The 22,240-nt window shown below is 42.7% G+C and overlaps 1 protein-coding gene across 2 annotated transcripts in view; it reads left to right on the top strand.

The window, feature by feature from the left end:
* Positions 1-793: 793 nt before the first annotated feature.
* The window catches only part of LOC139327695 (voltage-gated delayed rectifier potassium channel KCNH8-like), a 28,674-nt gene continuing 7,227 nt past the window's right edge, over positions 794-22,240 (top strand). Inside the window, exons 1-11 of one of the 2 annotated variants that reach the window (XM_070957608.1) lie at positions 968-1,168; positions 10,598-10,831; positions 10,932-11,063; positions 12,849-12,979; positions 13,681-13,939; positions 15,190-15,347; positions 17,149-17,356; positions 19,046-19,135; positions 19,223-19,423; positions 19,567-19,766; positions 20,652-20,901. In XM_070957608.1, the coding sequence (XP_070813709.1) occupies positions 1,093-1,168; positions 10,598-10,831; positions 10,932-11,063; positions 12,849-12,979; positions 13,681-13,939; positions 15,190-15,347; positions 17,149-17,356; positions 19,046-19,135; positions 19,223-19,423; positions 19,567-19,766; positions 20,652-20,901 (1,939 nt within the window). In that variant the 5' untranslated portion in view covers positions 968-1,092. Of the gene's footprint in view, positions 1,169-10,597; positions 10,832-10,931; positions 11,064-12,848; positions 12,980-13,680; positions 13,940-15,189; positions 15,348-17,148; positions 17,357-19,045; positions 19,424-19,566; positions 19,767-20,651; positions 20,902-22,240 lie in introns of both variants that reach the window. The other variant, XM_070957607.1, reaches the window with a different exon arrangement.

Raw genomic sequence — 22,240 nt, 5'->3', positions numbered from 1 at the left:
AAAAAAAAAAAAGACCAAAGTCAATCAAACTGATATGACAGAGGGCTGTTAAAGTTAATCCAGCAATACATACTGTACCTGTGCAAGATGCAACACAGAGACACCAAACACCTCTTGATTGGCAGGTGTGCATTATTTCTATTAAATCCTCTCCATCCACCCATCCATGCATGCCTTCCCAGCTCACATCGGTACACGGGGTTGGTCTTGGAGGCTGTAACAATCAAAGTTGCCAATTAATCTAACCTGCATCTGCATGGACTGTGGGAGGAAACTGGAGCAACCAGAGGAAACAGCAGAGGAGAAAGGAGAAAGCTCCCAGCGAGATATTTAATCATATTCTCCAGTTCACACTGTCAGCCTTGCAAAATATGATCTTCATCACTATATTAAGTTTATTTCCACATATATATTTATTGTATATTTATTTCCACAAAGAGATGTTTGAATATTCTGCCCATCCTGACTTAAATATTCATTTTGCAGCTTCAAGTGTGAAACATGACAGAAAGTGCTGGAGATAAGAAGTAAAACCCCAAATAAATACAACATAACACTTTCATTGACCCGCTTGAAACAGGCATTCATTAGAACATCAAAGGTTCAGAGGTGAAGCGAGACTGGTAGAATTTCAAAGAGGCAGGGAGGCTGGCAGAGGAAACGGGGGGGGAAGGAAATTGCGAATCGAAAGAGAGAGAGAGAGAGAGAGAGAGAGAGAGAGAGAGAGAGAGAGAGAGAGAGAGAGGCGTTTGTGCAAGAAAGGAACAGAGAAATGTCGAGGGAAGGGGAGGAGGAGAGAGGGATTGCATTGCAGTACACCCGTGCGTAAATGTGACCATCCTTGCCGCGGTCCCTCTATCCCTCCGTCCTCTCTCCTCCAGCTTCCATCCTCTCTCCTACTCATCCGGGATCACCTGCTCGGTGGTCGCTGCTCAGTTTTGGACCGTGGAGTCCCGGGTGTCTCGGCTCGGCGCCCTCCTCCAAGGGTTGGGAGGAGCGCCGGGGACCACGTCCCGGTTCCTGCCGGGCTTTGTGTCCACCGAGAGCCATGGCTCAGAGCGGCGGGAGAGACGCGGTTCGACCCGCTCTCGGATGCCGGTGATGCGGGGTCTGATCGCCCCACAGAACACCTTCCTGGACACCATCGCCACTCGTTTCGATGGAACCCGTGAGTACATTCTTTGATTGATTACTAACCCCCTAACAGTGTGATGCGCAAGCAGTTTGTTTAGTCAGAATGGTCCATTTGGCTGAAACTGAACAATAACCTATTTGAACTCTGAAGCCCTCCAGAGACCAGCAAAGTGCTCAATGAGCACAACACACGAACAGACCTTAAGCTGATACTCTGATGAGAGAATGAAAAGGAATGAAAGCACAGACTAATGTTTAACATATTAAGAATGCATGAAGCGCCTACCTGAGCACCCAGTTAAAGATGAATTAACCATAATGTGCTGGCCCTTAGAGAGCCTGCTGCACAAATGAATGACACAGTGGAGGCTACTTTGTTCACTGTGTGCAAGAAATGCGAATGGGGTGAAGTCAGCCATGGCAATGATTTTTGTTTACATTCAGGAAATGAAAATTCACCCAAAATATTAGAATAAACTCAACACCCGTGGATGTTATTCCAGATAACACAGGTAACTCTTTCTTTCACACTATTTAAATACACTCTTCCAAAGCACATTTGTGCTTTTCCCAACTGTATCTATGGTGATAATATGTTGAGCTGTGATGATTCGCTGTTAATGTATAGTGTTAATTAATGCTATGAGTCAGCGTATTAATTACCATTCAGAGACATTGGTTTGGGTTGGCAAGCTGCGGCCGAGAACTGTCAATCAATACAAAAGGCTGCAGTTCAATAGGATTGAATACATTACAGCCTTTGCTGTCGATGCAGTCTGTATGTTAGCTGTCATGACCAGGTTAAACCTGCCACAAGGGTAAAACATTACCTTCCAGGGTGTTACTATCCTACTATCTTCCCACTTTCTGTGCAATGTGTACAATTTTTTGTGCTGGAATACTTCCAATTTACATGTATCACCTCGCATTGCCAATGTGTGAATGGGTTGTAACGTAATACTTAAAATGACTTTCCCCGGTTTGCCTATAACAGCCTGTGGACTGATCTCTAAGTAAAGCGCCTCTGTTCTGTCCTGTACAGCAGCGACAGTGTGCAACAACAGCTAACGTTATCTTAGAAATCAATGAATGATCAACACCCACAACACAAAGTTGCCCAGTATACTTAAAATCCAGCCCTTGCAGGTTTGTGTTTGAAAGGCATTCATTTTTTATTAAAAACATTTCAAACCATTACATCAGCGACCAAAGACAGCATAGATCCATTGATAAAATAAAGGTGGCACCTTTACTACCTTTTATTTTTTTATTTTTTTTAACTAAAAGCAGGGCAGGGGTGGATTGAGCCCATGCAAACCTGTACAGAAATCGCTGTCAATCAGTATGCAAACTGCAGTTATTATATCTTAACACTGCTACAAAACACAGCCATGAAGGCACAAACCAACAGGCAGGACTGAGCAGCAGAGAAAATGTGTGGATGTCGGAGACGCTGTACAAGTAATCAAGGAGGGATCTGTCTATTTACTGAAAGAGTTTAAATATAAATACATGTAAAATAGAAATGACAGTAAATGCAAGGTGCTATATTTGGATGGTCCTGTGGAATAATCAGTCATCTACTGATATTCAGTGACATCTGTACGGATTTGATGTTTCCTGTATGTCGCCTGGAGGCAAAGTTTCACCAGATAGCATTAATTTAATTAGAATTTTTCCATTTTGTGTCAACAGTGATTAGTTCTGCTCTAATCTGAGAGTGGACCCGATTGCACTCGCCTGTATCTGATCAGCCTGGCAGCCTCACTGTACAGGCGGAGAGTGAGATCCATCAGATACAGGACTCTTTTGGTTGAATAGAGATTTTGTTCACTTCATCGAGATTTGAAGAGTTTTTCTCCGTTTGCACCTCAGAGCTCACCGGAGAATCTAATAATAATTAGCTCCAGAACGTGTGCTCAGAGCAGCTACCCCCACACCCCGAATTCCCGCAGCAGCCCCTTCAAGATTCCCCAAGTAGATGGTCCATAAAACACATAATGCACATGCAAACTCCCATAAGCCCTCCAGCGTGTATCATCTCAAGAGTAAAGAGCTGATCCCCTATTGTGCCACCGGGATTGAAGACACTCTGTCCTTCTTGAATCTGAGGTCTGACAATCAGTTTCAGCTAGAAGTTTTCCAGAAAGTCCGATCAATGATTTCTTCATGATGCTGGAAAAGCTTGTCAGCTGAGGCAGCCCAGCAACATCTCGAGCCTCCAGGATCTTATTTACCCACGCTGTAATGCGTTTAGCATTTCAGCGACCTACGCATCACCGACATGAGTCTGCTTTCTGTGCCTCCTCCAACAGGGATGCATTAGTTGGGTTCAAGAGTTCCTTTAAGTGTTCTTTGACGAGGTCAGCTGGTCACTGATGGTTTGTTGATTCTGTCATGTGCCTGTTTGCATGTTAGTATGAAGTATTATTTTCACTGGGGCTGCAGCAGCTCAGCACAGACAATGGTACAGAGTGTGTCTCCACCTAATACATGGCTATAGGTTCTGTGTGTGAGCATATGTGCATAGTCATACTTTTTGCTTTCTTTTTTTCTCTGTTACTCATAATCTGAACGAGTGAATGAAACACCAGGTATAAAGAGGTGAATGATGACGTGATCCCCAGCACTTCCTCCTCCACTTGGACAACCTTGTGTGAGAAGTCTGGAACGATGCTCGGGTCGAGCTCTTCATTCATGAAAACACTCTTGCTCACAGTGGGGGAATTTTAATGAGGAGCATCTCCAGTCAGATAACTGTATAACTGCACTGTGCTGTCAATGGGGTGCTGCCAAGGAAGCGTGTGCACGTCGAGGGGAGGGGTTGAAAAACGCTTTGTTTTAGTTTAGAGAAAAAGATGAGTTTGACATCAAAACACACCGAGCAAAATGGGCTGGGAAAGGTTTGATTTGATTTACAGCAACACCAGGAAAAACAGTGCAAGCTGGAAAAGCCAAGCATGAAGAATCCAGGACCCAAGTCTCAGTGTGGCCAAACCTTTTGTTGGTTTTCTTCATCATTCTGGGGACAGAACACGGGGCATTGGAGCTGCTCTCAAGTACTCGATATCAGCTGAGCAGAACAGTATTTCCAAGTCTGAAGCTGGGACCTGCCGTCTCTGCCATACAACATTAATGCAGCACGATAATCAAGGAGACTCGAGGGAATTCTAGTTTTTTTTCCTATATTGCAGGAGAAAGCTTCAGATAGACTCCATTAACCCAGAGATATCTCTGTACAATATATGCATATTTAGAAGAGCAAAGGCTACAGATTTCATTTTATTATATATATATTTATTATTTATCAGTTGGCCGGCTTCGCCCAGCCTGAAATATCTCAACCACCATCGGAAGGATTGCCGTGAAATGAATGAAACCATCTCCTAAGTTGTACAAAGTGATAACTGATATCTCCTCCTTCATTCGTGTGAACCAACAATTTCCTTGTTCACTTGATAAATAAGTTCAATCATTAATCAGTTATGAAAAATGACATCTGATTTTGAGTCAGAGTTTTATAGGATGCAGATGCTTGTTAGAAGAACACACATTAATGCCATATCATTTATTTATATTGATGGTACACTGTACATGTGCACTTACTGGAGCTCATACTGTATTTGTGGGCGGCTTGGACACATTTTTGTTCTTTAGTAAGACAAAAAAGTTGTAAAAGTGAACAAAAGAGACAGAGGAGTGACTTCAGAGTGACGGATTTTTGTGCTTTGCTTAGGGGAGATATGGCAAAAGCTGTGGGCTTATCAAGTTTGGAAGTTGATGCAGATTGAAAATGTGTTTTCTGTCAAGGTTTAGGAAAAACATCAGAGCGGCGGTTTAACAAATAAATCCTGAATGCAATAATCGTCTGGCTGCCAGTGTTCATCTCCTTATTGTTTGCCAGATCTCTGTTGCATGCTTTTGGAGCAGAATCTTACATGTCATTTTATTCTCAACCATTGTCAGTTGATATGATATTATAATGAATGATCGATGGCAGTTACTGAATGAGTGCGTTATTCTAACTTCATTGGCATGATAAAAAAAATTTGATAGCAAAGTGGCATGTCAAACTGAGAATATTAAAGCAATTCAGCAACAACTTAGGCCTTATAAGATGCACCATTAGGCTGTGATAATTAATCACATTAGCATGCTAACATGCTCATAATGACAATATAAATATGCTAATGTTCCCATGTTCACCACCTTTTTTGGCTTGTAAGGATGCCTATGTTGGCTAATTAGCACTAAACACAAAGCAGCGCAGCAGAGGTTGATGGGAATGCCTTTGCTTTGCAGGCAGTACTGAACAATGAGCAGAACATCAGTGTGTGTGCTGGATTTTATGCCAGTCCATTCAATACTTAGAAGCAGCACACCACAAATTCCCTAATAGAGGAAAACTCTGATGATCACCAAAGCACATTTGTACCTTCATTAGGATTAGGTTAGTGAGGTTTGGATCTCAGCACCAGAGGAAATTAATTGGATTTCCACACACAAGTCCAGATAGTCAATGCTTTTGTCGTTCAGTAGCAGAGGCGCTGCAGAGTAGCTGCATTCTATGTAGGAAATTCATCCATCATCATGACTGACTCAATGGCAGCTGTGCAAAAAAAAAGCTTGTCACACTATTTGATGAAGTCACACATTAATTATGACAGAAAGAATTATTTTTCTGTGTGTATGTGAACAGCTGCAGTATTCATTTTACAAGCTGTTGTATACTGTTTGTCTGTCAGCGACAGACCTGTCTTCATGAAGTTTTGCATTATTTATTTTAATCTGGCTAATTTTGCGGAGAACACAGAACCCCAGAGGAATTTTTGATGCACCACGAGCTGAGAATCTTGATCTGTGCACAGTTTCCAATAAACAGATTTTTGGTGCTTTGATTGGACTTGTATCAGCTAAGGCCAAATGTACAGTGCTTTAGCCTTCAGGGAATAAGTGCAAGTCAACACAGTGTCCTTAAAAAACACTGCACACGAGGCATGTGTGTGGTTCGGTTTATATTGTGTGTGGTGGGGAATGCACTGTGGCAGGCTGTCGCTGTCAGTGTTATCAGTATCAGGGTTTATCAGGGTTCCCTAAGCTGCTCAGAGGCTGAATCTGAGTGGTTTTGTAGTTCAGCTCGCAAGTTATTACACCTGGATTGTGGTGTGGATGTGGCAAGCCTGCCTAGTGCCTCGGGAATGTGCAGAAAATGAATACAACAAAAGAAAATAGGATCACAGCATAAGGCCAGAATAGAAGGGAAATGATGGAGCACAGGAGCTGCGAGTAGAAATGAGCTGTGCTCACCAGCAGCTTCAGTGGCTGCACCACGCAGTGCCCACAAATTAATTACCAACAAGAAAGACTGAAATGGCCAAGGCTGCAGCTGGAATTGTTTACCGCAGGTCATGTACAAGATTTAATGCAGACTCAACGTTGAATGATATTAGTTTTACAGTGGTCTGCTTGGAAAAAAGGTCTACCACGGGCAGAAATGCACCATGGTTAGATGATAAACTGAGATCTGTCATGCTTCAGAAACAATGCCAACGCTGCTGCTCAGAAATCAGGGTGCCTCTCAGATAGAAGCCTTTGCTGCAAGTTGTCCCCAGCTAAACTACATTAAATTGCAGTTCTGTAAATGATAGAAAAAATTATGGGGGACTTTGAATGAAATACTGTGGAATAAGTCAACCAATTCCCAAAGATATGTGGCCATAAGACAAGCTATGGACAATTTGAGATCTTGCATGCAATTGGATGCATGTACGTGCAACTTAACCGGCAACAGTGGCAACAGCATCATGACTGATAAAACATGTAGTTTTGCATTTGATGTAATTAGCCAGGACAAACATAGGAGGTGTTGCCATGACCATCCTCTGTCATGACTGATGTTATTCTGTCACTTGTTCTTTCAGTGCTGCTGAAAAATGTCTAATAAAAGCTTCATTGTCCAGAGGAGTGCGACCAGATTATTTGCTATGTTCTGTTCTGTTCTGACATGTGTGAGACACATAAATGACTATCCTGGCTAACTGTGGAGGCTAAATTAAGGCTCCTTTTCTTTCACATTCTTCCGAAGGCTCAGATGTAAGAGGTCCAGTAAAAGCTCCCATTTGTGCCTTATGAAAGCACAACCCTTGTTTCCATGCACAATGGACTCACTTCTGTTAAATATTAATATATTCCTTCTACTGTACCAGTTAATCATCTCCAAAGTACAGGCCTATTTTATTTTCTGAGAGAAGTGATTCATCAAATCCTTTTATATTTTGTCACGCTCCTCAAAATCGCCGACTGCATCGTTCTTATGTTCAAAACCGCAGACGGCCTCCCTCCTCTGCTGCCTCACAGTGCAGCAGCTTGAATGATCAGTTGCTATTACAGCCATCTCTACATTCATTTAACACACCTGGCAAAACTGACAACAAGGAGACGACACCGCTGTTGCTGTTGTCACTACAAATCCATCTGGTGATATATGAGTCAGGAGGCCTCGCACTTGTTGCAGTCCCACAGCCTGTTGTTCTTGCAAATGTGGGTAAGAAGCTGAACAGCAAGAAGCAGCTTGACAAAATGCGCTGCTGACATGTTGACCTTCGCTGTGGACATGTGACACTTTGGTGTATGACTGCAAAATAATGCTCAAAAAGCCTTTTTATCAAGCAAAAAAGTCCCCCTGCCAGGCATAAACATCCTGCTAGCCATGATGGAGCCCATGGGTGAAATAGATGGACAGGTAGATCTAGAGCTTTGTCGTCAGCCTAATTCATAGTTAAGAATAAAAAATAAGATAGTTGGCTTTTTTTGCCAGCATGGCTGGATAGCTAGCCTGGGTCTGTGTAAAGGGAGCGAAATCCACCTACTCTCACCTCTAAAGCTCACTAATTTATATGTTCTTATTAATTTGATCCATAGATAGGAGGGTTATACGTGTTGAAAGTGTCCATATTTTTCCCACCATTCCTGGGATTTGAAAAGAAGAGAAATTATCTTTGTCATAAAGGTGGAAAATATGGCAGATTCACAGGAAAAATGGGAGAGCTGACAGGTCTGAGTCAGAGTTTTTTAGTTTTTGAGTGTTTTTTTTTTAAATACTTCTTCGCTCGCTTAAAACTGTGAGTCAGCTAATTTGTGCTAAAAAAAAAAAAAAAAAAAAAAAAATTCAGCCATTAAGCCCACCCACTGAGGTTTATCCTGACCAATGAGATTATTTCTGCATCCAAGAAATCTTGTCAGAGCTCCAAATGCAACCTGGATGCATGAATGTGCGTCAGTCTGAAAGTGCTCTCCCAGGTTTAATGAGCAATTTAAAAGCGACATGTTGCAGGACATTATTCTGTCTGTTATTGTGATGCAGAATTTGTTGTGCTGCTTCAGAGGAAATGTGGACTTCCCATGAGCCTCCTGCACTGTGAGGTAGTTTGTGCGTCCTGTCTGAGCAATGCTTCGATGAGGTTTGGCAAGAGCATTTACACTGGACATGCTTTATTAATGCACAGATTATTAAATTTCATTGTCCCCAGTTCATCTTCATGCAATCTCGCTCCGTCTGCGTCTCCATTCATTCCTCTCTCACTCTGTCCGTCACTCTCAATCATTTGCTCGGCTCTCTCGTCCTATATTGCTCTCATTCTTCAAAGTGAGCACTCCAGTCTTCCAGATTCATTTATGTATGAACTTTAATGATCTCAGGAGAATGAATGTCTTGGCTGCGTGAGTCACCTATTGCACCTAATTCAGCTTGATATAATTATCCAAGAGTGTCCTCATAACTCAGTCAGTCAAACCTTTTGTCAGGCGGCCTGTTTGGACCACAGTCTGCTCACATACGTTACGCTTACACGCATGTTGGGTTACATTTTCAATATTTCATTAACAGTTTGGAATTTTGTTGGTAAATCTACACATTGTAGATGTGCACTGACCTCCAACTGCTTGTTATGATTTCCGGTGGATTACTTTGGATTACTGCAGTGGCCTTAAATACATCACATGCCATCCATCTTCATGCCTTCAGACATGAAATGGTGCAGAAAGAAATGAACTGTTACACTGAAATAAGCCTTTGGGCATTAATGTGATTTCATCCATACTCATTTTTAATGTACATAATGACCGCAGTGAATATTATGTGTTTCGAATCATTTTGCTCATTTTCATTTTCACTCATTCATTATTGCTTTGAGGTACCTGTCAGATACTGTGTATTACAACTGAAGTTTAAAGTTCAAGTTAAGTTTGTTTGTGTTGCCCAGTCGTCCAATGTCTGGCAGACAGAGATAGTAAAGGCACGCAAAAACAAAAGAGAAAAGATCATTTGAGGGAAAACAACAGCGAGAGTCAAAGAAAAGACGATGACATGGATATCATTGAAAAGAGGAAGACATGTTAAATTCACCGTGAGGAGATCTTTTCAAAGTGAGCGGACCCACTCCGAAACCTTTCAGAGTGCAGAGGCGAGCATGAAGTGAGAACGATTGCTGTGAAAAAGGAGAGCATCAAATTTTCATTCTGTTTTCTTTGAATCAACGGGACGTGTTTGCTGAATTGTGGGTGAGTAAAGCATGTCGCGTGAATGTGACTGCAAAACTGTTTGATGGTTGTCCTTAAACGCACCGCTCACAGCTGCAGTATGATCCTCCTGCCGGTTTTGTTTTTATTTTGAATGATTCTTTTGTCACAATTCACAGCTACACCCTCCACGAGGCTTTGAGGGACCCGATATGTGTTACATCAGAGTCAGTTGTAACAAAATAAAGGCCGCTGGCAGCACTGCAGCGTTATATGCATCACAACATGGATGCTATTGCCTACATTTAAACATGTTTACCAAATATATTTATATAAACCTGACACATTGCTTAAACGATAGTCAGGCAAAAGAATTGCACATGCTGTGTACAATGCTGTATTATTATTGCAATAACCATTTCAAATCCCTTTTTTTTCTCTGGCAGACACAGGATACATAACTACAAATAATGTTGAATTTGCATCTTTACTACAAGCTTTGTTTCAGGAGAATGTTACATCTGTAAATCACAACATAGATGATATTGAATTCTTTTTTTCCTCCACTAATCACAGCCATAGGTCAGCCTGTACGCAGCCTAAGAGGCTGAAACCATGGAAAAAAGTAATCGAAGCACTCACTTTTGAGCTCAATTGCCGCTGTGGGGATCTGAAATGGGAAAGTCAGTCTTTGTTCCAGCCTGAAATATCCTCACAATTATTGGATAGATTGCCAGATTTGGCCTGGATGCTCATGTTCCCACCCGGATGAATTGTAAACTCTGAACTTATCATCCAATACTTTGCTGTATGGCCAAACATCTGTTAAACTAATACCATTCCCATTAGCCTCAGTTGTACCTGTGTACTGCTAGCAAATGTTAGCATAGTGACACGCTAAACTGTGCTGTTGAACATATTACCTTCTCATCTCTCCTCCATTCAGACAGTAACTTTGTCCTGGGGAACGCTCAGGTCCAGTCCCTCTACCCCATAGTCTACTGCTCCGATGGCTTCTGTGAACTGACGGGTTTCGCCCGTGGCGAGCTGATGCAGAAGAGCTGCATGTGCCACTTCCTGTACGGCAGTGAGACCAGCGACCAGCTCACCTCGCAGATGCAGACAGCTCTCGATGAACGTCGGGAGTTCAAGACTGAGATCGTTCTGTACAAGAAGAGTGGTAAGACTGCAGGATGTTGTCAAATGTGATCCTGTTTAGGCATAAAAACCGGCAGCATCAGCCAGAAATATATGATCTTTCGTCTCCGCTCTTTTCACAGGCTCCAGGTTCTGGTGTCTGTTGGACATCGTGCCCATAAAGAACGAGAAGAGCGAGGTGGTTCTGTTCCTGGTCTCACATAAGGACATCACAGAAAATAAGGACCTGGACCATGGCAATGAATCTGATGCTGGTGAGAGAAAGCATGAAAAGGAAAGAGAGTGAGGCCCTGTCCAATCTCACTATAATTCACATGGAATAATCCAGTTGAGGCTTTGCAGCTGGGGCACAAATCTATCAGCAGACATGACTGGTGATACTATGGAGGGGTTTTAGGAACAGTCACCACACGAAGAACTCATTCTATGTTCTTTGCAGCAAAGCAGTACATCCTTCATCGGTTCTACTGTCCAAATTAATTCAGAAGTGGCCGTGGTTTCATGTACAGTGGATTAGAAACGCATTGGCTGGTCCTCTCTTCTCCCGGAGTGGGCAGATCAGTTTTTCTATGCATTTACTGGGTTAGTTGTTGGATGGCAAACTCAGGCCTTGTCCACGGTGCTTCATGACCATCACCCGAGTATGTATAGTCTGTATTCTGCTGTTCAACATCAGAATACAGTGCGCCCAGAAAAGCAAGTAGCGTCTGTGTTTCTGCAGCAGCCTTACTTCATAATAAATTAAATAGGTCAACACTAGGTATTGAGGTATTATTTCCAATAATATGTTGGGTTGAGGGCTTCTAAGATATGAATTCCACAGCTCATAACACATTCAGTAGGCTAACACCACTCTCAGGAGCAGTCGACACGTCCAGATAACAGCCGTGTATCATAAACTTGGCTTGTGGCTGGAATTTCGCAGCTGTAAGAAATAGCAACTAAATAAAACTATAAATAAATAATAATGAAAGTGAAAAGACAATCGAAACACAACAGTGACTGTAGAAATTTATGAGTAGCATTAATACATTCCAGTGAAAATATGTCCGGAACAGCTACCCAAGGCCAAAGTAAGCTGAACGCTGCTCTTCGATATTTTTTTTCAAATAGATGCTTGCAGAAGACTATATCTGGGACTTAGCTGGAAAACAGTAACAGCAACACCAGAATTGTCCCTCATCCTGTCATGTGTGCATACATGTGCGGGTGCATGAAGTGTGGTACACTTAAGGGTCGTGGGTTCGGGGTTTGAAAGTATTGTCACCATAAGGAACGTGCTGGCGCGAATCAGTAACAATGGCTCTCAAAAGCTTCTGTTTTCTCTGCATTGGGCTTTTACGTCCCCTGGCATTGTCCTCGCATGATTGTACATAATTGAATTCAATAAAGACTAACTGAAGAGGACAAAAAGCTCTCTGAGCAAAACAAAAGAGCGCTCAGTGGTTTAATAAAAGTGGACAGTGCCAGCTGGCCTTTCCCTCGGAGGTCGACGTTGTCAGCATTGGTCAACGTCTGAAAATTTGCATATCAAAGTTGTCACAAAACATTTTGCAGTTTTACTTTAGTCACAGATGAATTAACTGATTGTAGTGATTTGCCATTATAAATGTGGCCTGGCTCCAGATCACCATGTGTCCAAACTCTTAATGCTCTTCAGTGTGGCTTTCTCACTTGGATACAGAATTCTTGGAATAACTTGGAGCTCTTAAATCAGGCAATGTCAAACTCATTCCACAAAGGGCCGAGTGGCTGAAGGTTTTCTTTCCAACCAAGCAGCAGCAGCACACCAGACTTGACTCATTTCATTAGTTGATCTCAGTCTTCAGACAGCTGATTGGTCAGACTGTGTGCTCTTGATTGGTTGGAGGAAAAACCTGCAGCCACACGGCCCTCTGTGGAATGAGTTTGACATGCCTGTCTTAAATGCTAAATGCTCATACATCTTATCAAGATCCAAGTTTGTTAACCACAGATGTGGACAATGCTAGTTTTTGCCACGTGTGCATGTCTCTCTACTTTTGTGTCCTTGTCTTCAGATGAGATCCACCAGGTCACCCGCCCTCCAGGCTTCAACATGGAGCGCCGCCGCAGTCGGGCCGTCCTATACCAGCTGTCTGGACACCTACAGAAACAGGACAAAACCAAGAGCAAGCTGAAGATCAACAATGTGAGACATGTCTTTGGTATCTTCTGTCCCACAGGAGGAGTATAAAGCGGCTTGAAATGGAAGAACTCAAGCAAAGTACCTCAAAATTGTACTCAGTTACATTCCACCACTGTTGAAGGGGAGGATTATAAGGTGTCACCAGTTCATTATTACAGAGTTGCATGTAGTGAGAAAGGGGCAATTTGCTTTTCCAGCACTGTTTTCAGCCGCTTTGTTTGCAACAACTTGATTTGCATTAATTTCTAAGTTAGTAAGATGAAAATGTGTAAACTCAAGCGACTGGCATGAGACAAATACATTTGCATAAAAGCTCTCATTAGTCATTTGAATTCATTGTGAGCCTGGCTGATCACATATCATGGTTAAGAGCTTTCATCCTCTTGCATCAGCTAAATGTTAACTAGATGCTCAGTTAAATCACTGTGGACACATTATATTTTGTCACCACTCACTACATGCAAAGCACAGATCAGTGTGGAGTCCATATATTCTTTTCATGTGCCTTTAAGACCTTGACCAATACTACACTTCCAGCAGTAGCAGCGTTGATCATAAAATATTCATGCTGGCTGGTACAGACACTAAGATATAGGGCTCCACATGGATCATGAAACAATCAAGTATTGACGAGCTTATAATCAACCATAATATGCATAGTATGTCTTTCTTTTTTGTGTTTGTGTGTGTTTTTCCGTATCAAGAGTGTTCTCGGAGCCAACGCGAACCCAGTCCCAGAGTACAAGGTGGCAGACATCCAGAAGTCCCGTTTCATCCTCCTCCACTACGGTGCGTTCAAGGCTGGCTGGGATTGGCTGATCCTGTTGGCCACCTTCTACGTCGCTGTCACCGTTCCCTATAACGTGTGCTTCACCGCGGTGGAGATGAGAGAGGATGGCGGCTCAGCAGCGCGTAACCCTCCAAGTGTCAGCGACATCTTGGTGGAGATACTTTTTATCATCGGTAAGGCTGGTTTTACATGTTTTGGGTGATTTGGTTTCTGTTTTTTGCTGTGGTATTTATGTTTTCTTATGATGCAAATTTTTAAAGATGGGTCCAAAATATATACTTTCTCTTTTTAAGAACTCTTAATAGTTTCCTGAAATAGTTTCAGGGGCTTTGTTGACAATACTGCTCTCATCCTTTAAGTCACACCTCATGTATTCGTCCACTTCTTCCATTATCAGTTTAAGGGGCAACTCCTGTCTGCTTTACGTAATCCAATCAAGCAGCTCTGACACCACCCCTTCTCTTTTAATTGGCCATTTAGCTGCACCATAGTCTGCCTCCAACACCTCCTGACACACCAGCTGTATTAAAGATCTCCTCTTCTCTTAATGCCGTCTCCCCTCTGGCAACCAAGTCTGCTAATCCCACTCGAGGAAGGCTTGTTAGAGGGAATATTTTCACAAAGTGGATCTTATTGTCACAGTGCTGGCTAGTGTATCTGTAGGTAAGCCAAAGACAGCATTCACTATTCCAGACCTTCAGTGATGCGCTGGAAACAGTTTTAGAGCTGAAGATCAGGATCAAGCAAAGCTCTGTTTACAGTGTCCTCAGCAACTTTTACATACAAAACAAGCATGCACTGATAATAATTTAGCCAGTGTTACACGGCTCATCTTTACTCGTGGTTGTTTCATCATCAGTGTGACTGTGAATTATTATTACGCAATTATGATGTTAGAACTTTATTTTCAAGGTGCAGTCTGATTTTGCTGCAGCATCCCGAAGCCTAATAGTCTTGCTAATCACTGGAAACTCAACACAGCTCACAGCTGGGAGGAAATTTTAAAGGAATAGTTTGAATTTTGGGTTGGGCAGAGTTAAATGAGAAGATCAATACTGCTCCCATGTCTGTACGGTAAATATGAAACTTAGCTTGGCAGAAAAAGTGGAAGCAGGGGAAAGCAGGTAGCCTTGCTGCTGGTTGAAGCGGTCTGTTTAGCGGACAGATGTGGGAATTCTCATCTTAACTCTAAACAAGAAAGCAAACATGTTCCCAAAATGTCAAACTGTCTCTTTAAGTATCAAACTGAAGGTCCACCTTCCACTCCTGCCAAACTGACTAACCACCTAAGATGCATGCTGATGACAGAAGTGTTAAGACTCAAGAGCTGAAGCATTAGCACAACTTAACAGCCTCCAAGTCCACTGAGGATGGAGCGTTTCCAAGCAGCAGCGGTTGTGCTCAGTTGTGCGTTTTGTGCCAGATATCGTGCTGAACTTCCGAACCACCTACGTGAGCACGTCTGGTCAGGTGGTGTACGAGCCCCGCTCCATCTGCATCCACTACGTCACGTCCTGGCTGTTTGTGGACCTGATCGCTGCCTTGCCCTTTGACCTGCTCTACGCCTTCAATATCAGTGTGGTGGGTCTCACACACACATGCGCACACACTGTCCACACATGCAGTGCACTATATATAGCCGTGCAGTGTAGCTGTGTAATGGGAGTGCTGGAAAAGTGCATATAAATCGTACATGTTTCACTGCGCTTGCACTTTTGTGTGTCGTTAGGTGCGATTTATGTTTGTGTGTGTGTGTGTGTGTGTGTGTGTGTGTGTGTGTGTGCGTGTGCGTGTGTGTGTGTGTGTGTGTGTGCACAGGCAGAGGCTGTATGAGCCCTGCCTGTGGTAATAGATGTCATTCTTGCATCAGTAGCACTCTCTGGCTTCATTAATGAACACCGAGGTACCCACACACAGACACACAAAACCTCTTATGCTAAGATGTGGTAAAAGAAACAAAGAGTTACTTTAGAAACATTTTATTCCACATTTTCTTGAAATCCTGCCCCTCCTGCTCTCAGCATTGCTGTAGTGGATTCCAGGGAGGGAAACTGAGGATCTGAGCAAGAAACAAGAGAGTCATTATTAGGTAACTGATAATTAAGCGGATAAATGAGCACGCTGACATCAAATTACGGGCAGAGGCAAGTTGATTAGCCGGATGATGTTGAGTGCAGAGCCTGCCAGCTGCTGAACAGATGCAATGCGATGGATCACTGCGTGACGCAGCAGAGGAATCTGAAGGGTCACGGGATGATTAAACTGTAATACGAACAAGGAAAATGTTTTTCTGGAAAAAAAAAAATAAAATAATGGGAATCATTTGTGACATTTTCATTTTTCTTGTGAAAAGCCAAGTTCATTCAGCTGTTCAGGGAGCCCACTTCTAAAACAAACCCAGGATCTGTTTTGATCTGAAGTATGACTTGAGCAGAGAAGCTCATATAGGTAGCTATTTATAAAACCTTGCTTAGACATGGAAATGATCTTATCTCTAAGCAGTGTCTAGACTTGATGGAAATGGTTTTTCCTCCTCAAACGCCGTTTGGAGCTTTTATGAACAATGTAAAAGGAATGATCAATTATCAAAGGCAGTAAGCAGTAATTGTAAGCAATTAGCAGACTTACAGTTCTGATTTTTAATGCTGACGTTATGTATGACTCTTCTTTTTCCTCTGATAGTTTAAGGTCAGGCCATTTCTTTTTAATATGAGCCACAGTTAACCTACAGCTCCAGTGAAGTTAAATATTATCTGTTGGGATCTCATTTCTCCATAATATCCACTTATGCTTTCTTCAACAGAAAAAAAATAAATAAATCACAAGTCCGGCTCTGTTGCTTGAAATTCTTGCGTCTATTAAATATTAACACCATTTGGCTTCCCTGTGCTTGCCACTCGGCATGCCTCCTCTGTCGAGCTCGGGATGTTTAACCAGCAACAGTCTTGTGGGTTCTGTGGGAAAGCTTCAATATTAAAGGCTACTAAAAACTACACTATAAAAAAAGCAGTGATATTTGATTGTTTATCTTGTTTAATTGCTGCTCTTATGCAATATGGTTACATTTGGAGGCTTTATAGTCATTTTTAGTGATTTGGGATTTGATTCTCTTCTAGAAGAAAAGTTCTGGTTTTGGTCACTTCATGCGTCTACATTAAAATAATAATTAGCTCAAGATGACTGAGGCAGAGTTGCCAGTCTGCATGAGTAATTTCTAATTACAAACCTCTCTTGGACCCAGATGAGAAACTAGCTGTTATGTCACAGGAAAAAGTCTCCTGCAGCTATCCAGCAGTAACTAATCTGATTTTAATGAGCTACACTTCTTGTGTTAGATGCATTTACAGTATAGCTTCTAATCCTTGTCTCCCCTGTCTCCCAGAACTTTGGGGTTCACCTTCTGAAGACGGTACGTCTCCTCCGCCTCTTGCGCCTCCTGCAGAAGCTGGATCGTTACTCCCAGTACAGCGCCGTGGTCCTCACCCTGCTCATGTCCACGTTCGCCCTGCTGGCCCATTGGATGGCCTGTGTCTGGTACTTCATCGGACGCAGCGAGATTGAAAGCAACAGCCCCGCCTCCTGGGATATAGGTATGTGTCTCTGTGTGTCGCAGCTTCATTCAAATGATTTGATTTGATGAAAGAATACAGTGTGGAAATGTCATGAAAGACTGCAATCATGTAATTGGCATTTTTACAAGATGATATGAACTCTTGAAGAGGCACTAAATAATTTCCCAAATTGGGATCAATAAAGAAGCAGTCTAAGTCTATTTTCTAAAGACTGAAAGTAGCAGTTTAATGAATATAAATAACTCAAACAGTTGTTGTTGAGAGTTGTACATATCAACATGTAAATTATACACCCGCTGTAGGCAGCCTCTGACCTGTAGATTGATTCTTTTATCCTTTTTATAGAGCAGCACCTGTGGTTGTCTCATTCATGCCACTCCTGCAGCATCACTGTCTGTTTGCATGCTCATCAAGTTCCTTATTTTAGCATACAGTAACTATGGAAAAAGACTTTAGCCTCTATAAGAATCCTTGCGCACAGCTGCCTGTCCTGCTCAGTGAGTGAGACAGGACGGAGCACCAACACTGTTGTTTGTTTCATGTGTGCTTGTGAAAACCCGTGTTTCTATATTGAGCTTCTTCCTCACAATGCTCGCACACCACACATTGCAGTGGGAGGAATAAAAGGGGATCCCATGAAGAAGGAGTACAAACCTCAAACCACATGGCCTACTTTGCTCCCCTGGGAGCAGTAATGGTTAAGATATGTCAGTTAAATATATTTAAGATGAGGTATCTTAAAACATTTTGCTTAAGGTTGGGGAAAGATCATGGTGATTGTAACAGCTGATTCCATGAAGTGTTCACCCTCAATCCCACAAGCAATTGGCCAAAATGCTTGTAATTTTGATAGGAAATAAAACAATTGAACATCTGTTAGAAATATATCATTATTAATTTCCAACCTATATTAACAGGAAATTACACGAAAAAGTGCCAGTACTAGTTAACAGTGTTTGACATGTAGCAAAAATAATACAACACTTAATGCTTAACACCAAAGATAGGGACCAAAACTTGCTTGCATACATTCAGCGTGCAGTGTGTGTGCACATCCTTTTACTGAGAAAACACTTCTTATTATGGCCATCTCTCTCTCCTCTCCTACTGTGCTCAACGGCACCAAGCAACAACAACAACAACACTGTGGGGTGCATGTGGTGATGGTGGTTATCCTGCTCAAGTGATTTAAATAAGCAACGTGGAAGGAGACAGAAAGAGCAGAGACGAGAGAAAACAGGGGGGTAGGAATGGTAGAAAAAAATCCAGAAGAGACCTTTACTGATGCACATAATGTGCATATGGAGATGGGCACACTTGTACACATGGGGCAGCGATGGCTCAGGTGGAAGAGTGGGTCTCCATCAATTGTAGGATTGGTAATTAAGCAAAACATTAACCCTAAATTGCATCTCATGAGCAGGGCAGCGTTCCACCATTTTTAATGAGTTAATGAGTGTGTGTGCATTGGTGGATGAGAGGCTTTTTGACAGTCCAGCTTGTATCAGTGTTATCCATTTACTATTGCATACTGCAAGTCAACTGCAGTGCTTTTATTCCTCAGATGGAAATTCATGAAAGCAGCATTTATGTTAGAAAAGCAGATTTCCTCGAGGTTGCAGTGTTCATGGTGAAAGTGATGTCCTGAGGGTGGTGGTGAAGGAAAGCTGAGCAAACTCCCCTGAACTGCCCCTCTTCCCCCACCAGGCTGGCTCCATGAACTAGCCAAACGCTTGGGAACACCGTACTTCCTGGCACCACTCACCTCCCTGTTTGGAGTCTCTGATTCACCGCAAGGTACCATGGCAGCGGGACTGACCAATTACAGCCAGTGGAACACTTCAGGGTTGGAGCCACTGAATGGGGCTGGTTTGCTGGTTTCAGGCCAGTGGAACGGCAGCAGGTCCAGAGCAAGGACGCCAAACAGCTCAGGGACGACACTGAGCGGCGGGCCATCAGTTAGGAGTTCCTATGTGACGTCACTGTACTTTGCTCTGAGCAGCCTGACCAGTGTGGGCTTCGGGAATGTTTCGGCCAACACGGACTCTGAGAAGATCTTCTCCATATGCACCATGCTGATCGGAGGTGGGCAAAACCCAACAAAGCAGTCATACCTTTGACCACAGCTGCCACTTATCCAGCCACTAAAGCTGTTTTAATCACACCAGCTGAACTTGCAGAGGTCTTCTCTTGAGATAAGCTCTTCTGGTCTTTTGTCTCCTCTGCAGCATTAATGCATGCCGTGGTGTTCGGTAATGTGACCGCCATCATCCAGAGGATGTACTCACGCCGCTCCCTCTACCACACCCGCACCAAGGACCTGAAGGACTTTATCCGGGTGCACCGGCTGCCCAAGGCCCTTGAGCAACGCATGATGGAATGTTTCCAGACCACCTGGTCTGTCAACAACGGCATCGACGTCAGTGAGGTAGGAGGGACTCATCAAGAATGAGTGATTAAAGGCCTTTGCCACAAGACAATGTGAACACACAGAACTGTATTAATGTGAAGCAGTGTTAGTGGAAAGAGCGTTGTGCTAAGCTAGGCTAAACATCAAACTCAGTCTTGAATATCATCGTTATGTAACTCTAGAAGGCAAACAAGCATATTTCTGACAATGACTGACTGTTCATTTAATTATCATGGATGGATGTATGACTTCTGTGGCTTGGATTGCCCTTGTCAGTTACAATGGGATCAACCGGACTGGCTTCTAAAATTGAAAGTGTAAATCTGGTTCCTTGCCCTCCAAGCAGACGAAAGAAACAGCTCAAAGTCACTGAGAGGATTTGGGTTTTGTTTCGGGTTCTGTCACGCTGGGGCATCTCAATTTCATGGATTAATGACCTCACAGACACTAAAGTCACTCTTGATGTATTTTACCATGGCTTCAAATCTAAATAATCCATTTTAAAGAGATGACATGATAGTGAACAGATGCTAATACTTTAAGGTTGTCACCTACCAAAGATTTCTGCTTTGCTACAGTGGAAAATGAGAAATTTCACGAAAGCTGGTGCATTTACTGTTATGAGAGACATTCAAGAAAATGTAGAAAATGGAAATACATTTCATGCTGGTCATGCATGTATCAGTTGGTTGTGACTATGTGGGAAGGTGAAAGGTTTTATTTTGCCTGTTACCTCCACCTTCCCACACAGTCACATTCAAACGATGACACACAAAGGAAAGAAGGCACTAAAGCTGAGAGGGAGACAGAGATTCATCCACAGTTTGCAGTCAGAGAAATCAAATTGTGTTTTGCATGCCTTCATCGCTGAGGTCAGTTTTTTCCTTCTTATCCCCTCCACAGCTGCTGAAGGACTTCCCAGACGAGCTGAGGGCTGACATCGCCATGCACCTGAATAAAGAGCTGCTGGAACTGCCACTCTTTGAATCAGCCAGCAGGGGGTGTTTGCGCTCCCTCTCCCTTATCATCAAGACCTCCTTCACCGCTCCTGGGGAGTTCCTCATCCGCCAGGGCGACGCCCTCCAGGCTATCTACTTTGTGTGCTCGGGCTCCATGGAAGTGCTGAAGGACAGCACTGTGTTGGCCATTCTGGGTAAAGAAGAAAACAACTACATGGCTCAGAAATAGCTAATTACAAGCTATTTTAGCATACACAATGAAGTGAAAGAATAAACAAAATGCACATATTAAATAATTAAAACACAACCCATATCACATAGCTTAAACCACTGAGGTTCAGCTCCATTGGTAAAGGGATTCAGTAGACCTTTAAAAGAGGAGCCTGCCAGAGTTTTGTAACAGAATAAAAGATTGAGTTTGTATACAGGGCCATAAAATTCACCAAGTACGCTGGAACAAGGCCATGAAGTGCTTTTTAAATAATATGTAACATGAAGGATGCAAGACTTCTCCTCTTTGGTCTATATTGGAGTCTAGTCACAGCATTATGAGCACAAGATGAGAGAGGGCTTTTACCACTGAAAAAGTTATTATCTAACATTTAATTGCAAGCTTTTATGAAGAACATAATGACCAAGAGCAGCCTAGTGTTAATAAAAATGGCAATTATCTCCGTATTTAATTGTCTCTTTGGGCAAACCATTCACACCCCATCAGGTACTGTAAAAGATGGGGTGTGATCCAGGGATTTATTTAACAGTTTAGGGAGCAGCCACAGCTGCTACAGGAAGTCCATACACAGATCCCTATTTAAACATTAAGCATATGTTGCCTGAAAACTGCCTGAAAAACCTCAACATAAAAAATCTAGTGATAGTCAAGTTACCTGCAAACACCAGCAAACCATCATAAATAGGCAGACGTTGTGAACAAACAGGGGAAAAAAGGATTCCACCTAGCCCATTGAGCCAAAACAACTGAAAAAGTGCACAAAACTGCAGTAATATGATGCAAAATGAAAAAAAAAATGACATGCATCCAGTAGGTGAGCTGATTAAACAGCTAGAACCAGAAACCTGCCTCCAGAATAAGAGCCCCTCCGGAGCCTTGTCCTACAACACGTACACTGACACTCCCATTCTGCATAACATGGATGAAATGGAATAGAGGAGCACAAACAGACTCACTAACAGCACTGGAAGCAGTTCAGGTTCGTATAAAGCAGAGGGAGTAAATTGCCAACACCGTTTTTCATATTAATGATCTAACTGGTGTAAATAATGAAATGCTGCATACTCCACACTGCCTATAGAGGAAAGAGGGGAATCTCATTAGCATGTTGAGCCGACTGTGTATGCACATGCACATGCATGTGGATATTGAAGCACGCACAACCACACACACACATTCTTCTGCTCTCCCTCCTGTGTGTAGCTGGATGCACACTTGCAGAAACACACACACTCAAATTGTTTTGGCATTGCCACTTTGGATTTACAGCTCTGGAGAGGTGGTGAGGTAGAGACGGGAAG

Source organism: Chaetodon trifascialis, chromosome 24 (genome assembly GCF_039877785.1).
Source record: "Chaetodon trifascialis isolate fChaTrf1 chromosome 24, fChaTrf1.hap1, whole genome shotgun sequence".
NCBI classification, from domain to species: domain Eukaryota; kingdom Metazoa; phylum Chordata; class Actinopteri; order Chaetodontiformes; family Chaetodontidae; genus Chaetodon; species Chaetodon trifascialis.
This window is presented reverse-complemented; position numbering and strand designations above follow the sequence as displayed.